Source organism: Rhinoraja longicauda, chromosome 10 (genome assembly GCF_053455715.1).
Source record: "Rhinoraja longicauda isolate Sanriku21f chromosome 10, sRhiLon1.1, whole genome shotgun sequence".
Lineage (NCBI taxonomy): Eukaryota > Metazoa > Chordata > Chondrichthyes > Rajiformes > Arhynchobatidae > Rhinoraja > Rhinoraja longicauda.
The window spans coordinates 61866971-61876046 of record NC_135962.1 but is presented as its reverse complement, the minus strand read 5'-3'; the positions used below and the strand labels follow the sequence as shown (position 1 = coordinate 61876046).

The following is a 9076-nucleotide window of genomic DNA, read 5'->3' as shown; positions in this document are numbered from 1 at the left end:
TCTCTTAAGGATAGCGGAGTGAGGGGGTATGGGGAGAAGGCAGGAACGGGGTACTGATTGATAGTGATCAGCCATGATCGCATTGAATGGCGGTGCTGGCTCGAAGGGCTGAATGGCCTACTCCTGCACCTATTGTCTATTGTCTATTGTCTATTGTCATTCGGCCCTTCGAGACAGCACCGCCATTCAATGTGATCATGGCTGCTCATTCTCAATCAGTACCCCGTTCCTGCCTTCTCCCCATACCCCCTGACTCAAACTATCCTTAAGAGCTCTATCTAGCTCTCTCTTGAATGCATTCAGAGAATTGGCCTCCTTCAAAGGCAGTGAATGCCACAGATTCACAACTCTCTGACTGAAAACGTTTTTCCTCATCTCGGTTCTAAATGGCCTACCCCTTATTCTTAAACTGTTATTGCTCCCCTTGTTCTGGACATTCCATTGGCTTTCTTCACTGCCTGCTGTACCTGCATGGTTCCTTGAGGATGTAACTAGGTAAATTGACAGGGGAGAGCCGGTGGATGTGGTGTACCTCGACTTTCAGAAAGCCTTCGACAAGGTCCCACATAGGAGATTGGTGGGCAAAATTAGAGCACATGGTATTGGAGGTAGAGTACTGACATGGATAGAAAGTTGGTTGGCAGACAGAAAGCAAAGAGTGTGGGATAAATGGGTCCCTTTCAGAATGGCAGGCAGTGACTAGTGGGGTACCGCAAGGCTCGGTGTTGGGACCGCAGCTATTTACAATATACATCAATGACTTGGATGAAGGGATTAAAAGTACCATTAGCAAATTTGCCAATGATACAAAGCTAGGTGGCAGTGTGAACTGTGAGGAAGATGCTATGAGGTTGCAGGGTGACTTGGACAGGTTGTGTGAGTGGGCAGATGCATGGCAGATGCAGTTTAATGTAGATAAGTGTGAGGTTATCCACTTTGGTGGTAAGAATAGGAAGGCAGATTATTATCTGAATGGTGTCAAGTTAGGAAAAGGGGACGTACAACGTGATCTGGGTGTCCTAGTGCATCAGTCACTGAATGGAAGCATGCAGGTACAGAAGGCAGTGAAGAAAGCCAATGGAATGTTGGCCTTCATAACAAGAGGAGTTGAGTATAGGAGCAAAGAGGTCCTTCTACAGTTGTACCGGGCCCTGGTGAGACCGCACCTGGAGTACTGTGTGCAGTTTTGGTCTCCAAATTTGAGGAAGGATATTCTTGCTATGGAGGGCGTGCAGCGTAGGTTCACTAGGTTAATTCCCGGAATGGCGGGACTGTCGTATGTTGAAAGGCTGGAGCGATTGGGCTTGTATTCACTGGAATTTAGAAGGATGAGGGGGGATCTTATTGAAACATATAAGATAATTAGGGGATTGGACACATTAGAGGCAGATAACATGTTCCCAATGTTGGGGGAGTCCAGAACAAGGGGCCACAGTTTAAGAATAAGGGGTAGGCCATTTAGAACTGAGATGAGGAAAAACTTTTTTAGTCAGGAGTTGTGAATCTGTGGAATTCTCTGCCTCAGAGGGCAGTGGAGGCCAATTCTCTGAATACATTCAAGAGAGAGCTAGATAGAGCTCTTAAGGATAGCGGAGTCAGGGGGTATGGGGAGAAGGCAGGAACGGGGTACTGATTGAGAATGATCAGCCATGATCACATTGAATGGCGGTGCTGGCTCGAAGGGCCGAATGGCCTTCTCCTGCACCTATTTTCTATTGTCTATTGTTGGTAATGGACCCCAGGAAAGAGAGTTTGTGGAGTGTCTCTGAGATGGATTCTTAGAGCAGCTTGTACTGGAGCCTACTAGGGAGAAGGCAATTCGGGATGTAGTGTTGTGTAATGAACCGGATTTGATAAGGGAACTCAAGGTAAAAGAGCCATTAGGAGGTAGTAACCATAATATGATCAGTTTTCATCTGCAATTTGAGAGGGAGAAGGGAAAAATCGGAAGTGTCAGTAACTCAGTTGAGCAAGGGGGATTACAGAGGCACGAGGCAGGAGCTGGCCAGAGTTGACTGGAGAGGGACCCTAGCAGGGAAGACAGTGGAACAACAATGGCAGGTGTTTCTGGGAATAATACAGAAGGGGTAGGATCAGTTCATTCCAAAGAGGAAGAAAGATTCTCGGGGGAGAAAGAGGCAACCGTGGCTGACAAGGAAGTCAATGACAGTATAAAACTAAATGAGAATGTGTGCAACACAGCAAAGATGAGTGGGAAGCCAGAGGATTGGGAAGCTTTTAAAGAACAACAGAAGGTAACTAAAAAGGCAATACGGGGAGAAAAGGTGAAATACGAAGGTAAGCTGGCCAATAATATAAAAGAGGATAGCAAGAGTTTCTTCAGTTATATAAAGAGTAAGAAAGAGGCAAGAGTGGGCGTTGGGCCGCTGGAGAATGATGCAGAAGTGATAATGGGGAATAAAGAAATGGCAGAGGAGTTGAATAACTTTTTTGCATCAGTCTTCACAGTGGAAGACAACAGCAACGTGCCTGAAATTGGCTATCACTGGAGAGAAGGTGCTTGCGATGATGAATGTGGATAAGTCACCTGGACCGGATGGACTGCACCCTAGGGTTCTGAAAGAGGTGGTTTTTGATGAATGTGGAGGTGTTGATCGTGATATTTCAGGAATCACTAGAGACAGGAGAGGTCCCAGATGAGTGTAAAAATTGCCACTATTACGCCGCTGCATAAGAAGGGAGCAAGGCAGAATAGTGGGAACTACAGGCCGGTTAGACTGACTTTAGGTGGTTGGTAAGGTTTTGTCTGTTATAAAGGATGAGGTTACGGAGTTCACAATAAAATAAGCAGAAGTCAGCATGGCTTTGTGAAGGGGAGGTCTTGCTTGACAATTTGCTGGAATTCTTTGAAGAAATAAATAGCAGGACAGACAATGGAGTCAATAGATGTTGTTCACTTAGATTTTCAGAAAGCCTTTGATAAGGTGCCACACGTGAGGCTGCTAAGGAAGATGAGAGCCCACGGTGTCAAAGGGCAGATACTGGCATGGACAGCAGGCTGGCTGGATGGCAGAGGGCAAAGAGTGGCAGTAAAGGGGGCTTTCACTGGGTGGCTGCCAGTGACCAGTGGAGTTCCGCAGGGCTCGGTGCTGGGGCCGCTACTCTTCACGTTGAATATCATGATTTGGACGAGGGGATTGAAGGCTTTGTGACCAAGTTTGCGGATGATACAAAAATAGGTGGAGGGGCAGGTAGTGTAGAGAAAGCAGGGACTCTGCAGAAGGACTTGGACAGGTTGGGAGAGTGGGCAGGGAAGCGGCAGGTGGAACATTGTGCAGCAAAGTGTGGGGTCATGCATTTTGGTCGTCGGAATAAAGGCGTAGACTATTTTCTAAATGGGGAGAGAATCCAGAAATCGGAGGTGCAAAGGGACTTGGGAGCTGGTGCAGGATTCCCAGAAGATTAATCTGCAAGTGGAATCGGTAGTAAAGAAGTCAAACGCCATGCTCGCATTTATTTCGAGAGGGCTTGTGTACAAGAACAGGGATGTAATGCTGGGGCTGTATAAGGCGCTGGTCAGGCTGCATTTGGAGTATTGTGAGCAATATTGGGCCCCGTATCTGAGGAAGGATGTGCTGGCTCTGGAGAGGGTCCAGAGGAGGTTTACAAGGATGATCCCAGCAATGAGTGGGTTAACCTGTGATGAGCGTTTGTCAGCACTGGGCCTGTACTCGCTGGAGTTTAGAGGAATGAGGGGGGACCTCATTGAAACGTACAGAATAGTGAAAGGCCTGGATAGAGTGGATGTGGAGAGGATGTTTCAAACCAGTGGGAGAGTCTAGGACTAGAGGGCACAGCCTCAGAATTAAAGGACGTTGTTTTAGGAAGGAGAAATTTCTTTAGTCAGAGGGTGGTGAATCTGTGGGAGTCTTTGCCACAGACGGCTGTGGATATATTTAAGGCAGAGGTGGATAGATTCTTGATTAGTACGGGTGCTAGGGGTTATGGGGAGAAGGCAGGAAAATGGGGTTAGGATTGAGAGATAGATCAGCATGATGGGCCGAATGGCCTAATTCTACTCTTATCACTTATGACCTTGTATCTGTACATTGTAAATGGCTCAATTGTAATCACGTGTAGTCTTCCCACTGAATGGATAACAAGTCACCATCAACTAAACAAAGACAATGGAGGGCAAACTGCACACGTCTTCACACACACAGCACGCCCAAACACATACGTTTAGTGTCCCACACGTACACACATTGTATGTCCTGTGCACACACACGTTCACACACACATGCCTAGTGCCCCACATGTGTTAATGTTGCCGTGTGCCGTGTGTGGGAGCCGTGTGCCGTGTGTGGGAGCCGTGTGCCGTGTACCGTGTACGTGCCGTGTGGAGCGGCCATCTTGCCTGCACGATGGTTTGCGTGACGGGGGGTCGTCCTCTCCGAGCCTCAGTTGCTTCTCTCTGCACGAAGCAGGCCGGCACCCTGCTCACCCGTACGTCCACATCCACATCCCCAGCCCCAGCCCCGGCTGCACCCAACTCCAGCACCAGGCCCGCACTCTCCAGCTGTTCCACGTGTAGCCTGTGGACACCCACACCATCAACACCCACCCCCACACAGGACCCTGCACCACCCCCTCCCCCCCCACTCCCCCACAGGCCCCTGCACCCCTCCCACCCCACTCCCACACACTCAGGCCCCTCCCCAGCCCCTGCACCACCCCCTCCCCCCCACTCCCACACAGGCCCCTGCACCACCCCCTCCCCCCCACTCCCACACAGGCCCCTGCACCACCCCTCCCCCCCCCACTCCCACACAGGCCCCTGCACCACCCCGTCCCCCCCCCCACTCCCACACAGGCCCCTGCACCACCCCCTCCCCCCCCACTCCCACACAGGCCCCTGCACCACCCCCTCCCCCCCCACTCCCATACAGGCCCTGCCCCCCACTCAGCCCTGCACCACCCCCTCCCCCCCCACTCCCACACAGGCCCCTGCACCACCCCCTCCCCCCCACTCCCACACAGGCCCCTGCACCACCCCCTCCCCCCCACTCCCACACAGGCCCCTGCACCCCCCTCCCCCCCACTCCCTACAGCCCCTCACCACCCTCCCCACTCCCACACAGGCCCCTGCACCACCCCCTCCCCCCCACTCCCACACAGGCCCCTGCACCACCCCCTCCCCCCCCACTCCCATACAGGCCCCTGCACAGGCCCCTGCACCACCCCCTCCCCCTCCACTCCCACACAGGCCCCTGCACCACCCCCTCCCCCCCCCACTCCCACACAGGCCCCTGCACCACCCCCTCCCCCCCCCCACTCCCATACAGGACCCTGCACCACCCCTCCCCCCCACTTCCCACAGGACCCTACACCACCCCCTCCCCCCCCCACTCCCATACAGGACCCTGCACCACCCCTCCCCCCCACTCCCCCACAGGCCCCTGCACCCCCTCCCCCCCCACTCCCACACAGGCCCCTGCACCACCCCCCTCCCCCCCCACTCCCATACAGGACCCTGCACCACCCCCTCCCCCCCACTCCCCCACAGGCCCCTGCACCCCCTCCCCCCCACTCCACACAGGCCCCTGCACCACCCCCTCCCCCCACTCCCACACAGGCCCCTGCACCACCCCCTCCCCCCCCCACCCCCACACAGGCCCCTGCACCACCCCCTCCCCCCCACTCCCACACAGGCCCCTGCACCCCCTCCCCCCCACTCCCATACAGGCCCCTGCACCACCCCCTCCCCCCCCACTCCACACAGGCCCCTGCACCCCCTCCCCCCCACTCCCATACAGGCCCCTGCACCACCCCCTCCCCCCCACTCCCATACAGGCCCTGCACCACCACCCCCCATACAGGCCCCTGCACCACCACCCCCTCCCCCCCACTCCCATGCAGGCCCCTGCACCAGCACTGCCCCCCCACTCCCAGCACTGCCCCCCACTCCCATACAGGCCCCTGCACCACTCCCCCCCCCCCTGCACTGGCCCCTGCACCCCCCCCCCCCCCGCTGAACCAGCACTGGCCCCTGAACAAGTACTGGCCCCCCACTCCCAGCATTGCCCCCCCAGGACATACCTGGACCCCAAACACCTGGTGTGTTCCAGGATCCTCCTCTCCCACACACACCAGCTGTGTGAGCTCAGGCCCAGCAGGGGAGGGGAGTGGAGGGGTTGGGCGGGGAGGGGAGGGGGGGACAGTGTGGGGCGGGGGGGCGGTGGGTCGAGGGGGGGCAGTGGGGAGGGGGGGCAGTAGGATGGGGGGCAGTGGGAGGGGGGCAGTGGGTCGGGGGGGGAGGTGGGTTGGGGGGGCAGTAGGAGGGGGGGCAGTGGGAGGGGGAGGCAGTGGGAGGAGGGGCAGTGGGAGGGGGGGCAGTGGGAGGGGGAGGCAGTGGGAGGGAGGGTGGTGGGAGGGGGGGCAGTGGGAGGGGGGCAGTGGGAGGGGGGGCAGTGGGAGGGGGGGGCAGTGGGAGGGGGGGCAGTGGGAGGGGAGGCAGTGGGAGGGAGGGTGGTGGGAGGCAGTGTGGGAGGGGGGCAGTGGGAGGGGGGCAGTGGGAGGGGGGGCAGTGGGAGGGGGCAGTGGGAAGGAGGGGGGCAGTGGGAGGGGGCAGTGGGAGGGGGGCAGTGGAAGGAGGGTGGTGGGAGGCAGTGGGAGGAGGGGCAGTGGGAGGGGGGCAGTGGGAGGGGGGGCAGTGGGAGGTGGGGTAGTGGGAGGGGGGGCAGTGGGAGGGGGCAGTGGGAGGGGGGGCAGTGGGAGGGGGGCAGTGGGAGGGGGGGGTGGTGGGAGGCAGTGGGAGGAGAGGCAGTGGGAGGGGGGGCAGTGGGGAGGGGGGGCAGTGGGAGGGGGGGCAGTGGGAGGGGGGGCAGTGGGAGGGGGGGCAGTGGGAGGGGGGGCAGTGGGAGGTGGGGTAGTGGGAGGGGGGCAGTGGGAGGTGGGGTAGTGGGAGGGGGGGCAGTGGGAGGGGGGGCAGTGGGAGGGGGGGCAGTGGGAGGGGGGGCAGTGGGAGGGGGGCAGTGGGAGGGGGGGGTGGTGGGAGGCAGTGGGAGGGGGGGCAGTGGAGGGGAGGCAGTGGGAGGGGGGGCAGTGGGAGGGGGGGCAGTGGGAGGGGGGGCAGTGGGAGGTGGGGTAGTGGGAGGGGGGGCAGTGGGAGGTGGGGTAGTGGGAGGGGGGGCAGTGGGAGGGGGGCAGTGGGAGGGGGGCAGTGGGAGGGGGGTGGTGGGAGGCAGTGGGAGGAGGGGCAGTGGGAAGGGGGCAGTGTGGGTCGGGGGGGCGGTGGGTCGGTGGGTCGGTGGGTCGGGGGGGGTGACGGGTCGGGGGGGTGACGGGTCGGGGGGGGCGGTGGGTCGGTGGGTCGGTGGGTCGGGGGGGGTGACGGGTCGGGGGGGCGACGGGTCGGGGGGGTGACGGGTCGGCTCCTCACAGCCTGGCCTCACTGACCGTAGCAGTCGGATCTCGTCCGGGGTGCAGCGGATCTCCATGGGTGGGCAGACGGTGGATGTGGTCAGCCTCCTGCGGCCACACTGACCCGGTACTGACTCGTGGCAATCTGCGGGGACACAGCATCGGTCAACACTGTCTGTCCCAACTTCATCCGTCCCCCTGCCTTTCCACCCACAGCCCCTGTGACCTGTGTGTGACACCACACTGTAAACCCAGGTGAAGGCAGGGCAGTAATGGTGGGGCAGTAATGGTGGGGCAGTAATGGTGGGGCAGTAATGGTGGGCTGTGTGGGGGGGCAGTAATGGTGGGCTGTGTGGGGGGGGGCAGTAATGGTGGGGCAGTAATGGTGGGGCAGTAATGGTGGGCTGTGTGGGGGGGCAGTAATGGTGGGGCAGTAATGGTGGGCTGTGTGGTGTGAGGCAGTAATGGTGGGGCAGTAATGGTGGGCTGTGTGGGGGGGGGGCAGTAATGGTGGGCGGTGTGGTGGGGGGGATGGGCTGGTGCTGACCTGAGATGAGCTGTTCCAGACGCACCCTCTCGTGAGCAGCGTGCTGATCCACCAATACCAGCAGGTTACTGCCTGTAGAGGAAAACACACACAGTCACACACCACACACACACCCACCCCACACAGCACACCCCACACACACACACACACGCGCATACACACGCGCACACACCCCCACGCACACACGCGTACACACACAGTGATACACACAGTGACACACACGCACACAAACACACACACACACACATGCACACAATGACACAGTGACACACACACACGCGCACACAGTGACACACACGCACACACAAACACACAGTGACACACACACACACACACGCACACAATGACACACACACAGTGACACAGTGACACACACACACACAGTGACACACAGTGACACACACAGTGACAGACACACAGTGACACACGCACACATGCACACACAGTGACACACACATACAGACGCACACACACACCAGTGACACACACACACAGACGCACACACACACAGTGACACACACAGTCACACACACACAGTGAAACCCAGTGACAGTGACACACGCACACAGTGACACACCGCACACAGTGACACACACACACAGTGACACACAGTGACACACACTCAGTGACACACACAGTGACACAGTGACACACACAGTGACACACACAGTGACACACACACACAGTGACACACACACACACACACAGTGACACACACAGTGACACACATACACACAGTACATATACACACACACACAGTGACATACACATTGACACACACACAGCTCAATGGAGCCCGCCCCCCCCCCCCCCCCACCGCGGACCCCCGGGCAGCTCCCTGGACAAGGTGATGAAGGATGGGAGAGGATCGATGCGAAGAGCAATGCCGCAGGTGTGGGGCACGCTTGAGTTGGCAGATCAGGGATCCAGTCTCAAGGTCGGGACAAGGTGCAGCATCTTTGCCAACATTGGTCACGTCTACATGGGACACGTTCTACAGTGCGTCTGCAGAAGCGTGTATCAATCGTTGGGACATGCTGGACTTCCTTGGCTTGGAGGAAGTAGAGGCATGAATGTACCTTCTTGACCAGAGCATCGATGTAGCGGTCCAGGACCAGTAGTTGGTGATATTTACACCCAATAACC

At 58.1% G+C, this 9076-nt stretch overlaps 1 protein-coding gene across 1 annotated transcript in view; it reads right to left on the bottom strand.

Annotated features, from left to right (window-relative positions):
- The window catches only part of LOC144597550 (DNA mismatch repair protein Mlh3-like), a 56747-nt gene that overhangs the window by 21166 nt on the left and 26505 nt on the right, over window positions 1-9076 (bottom strand). The window contains 3 exon segments of the mRNA XM_078407028.1: window positions 4379-4556; window positions 7420-7528; window positions 7931-8002. Of these exon segments, the coding sequence (XP_078263154.1) occupies window positions 4379-4556; window positions 7420-7528; window positions 7931-8002 (359 nt within the window).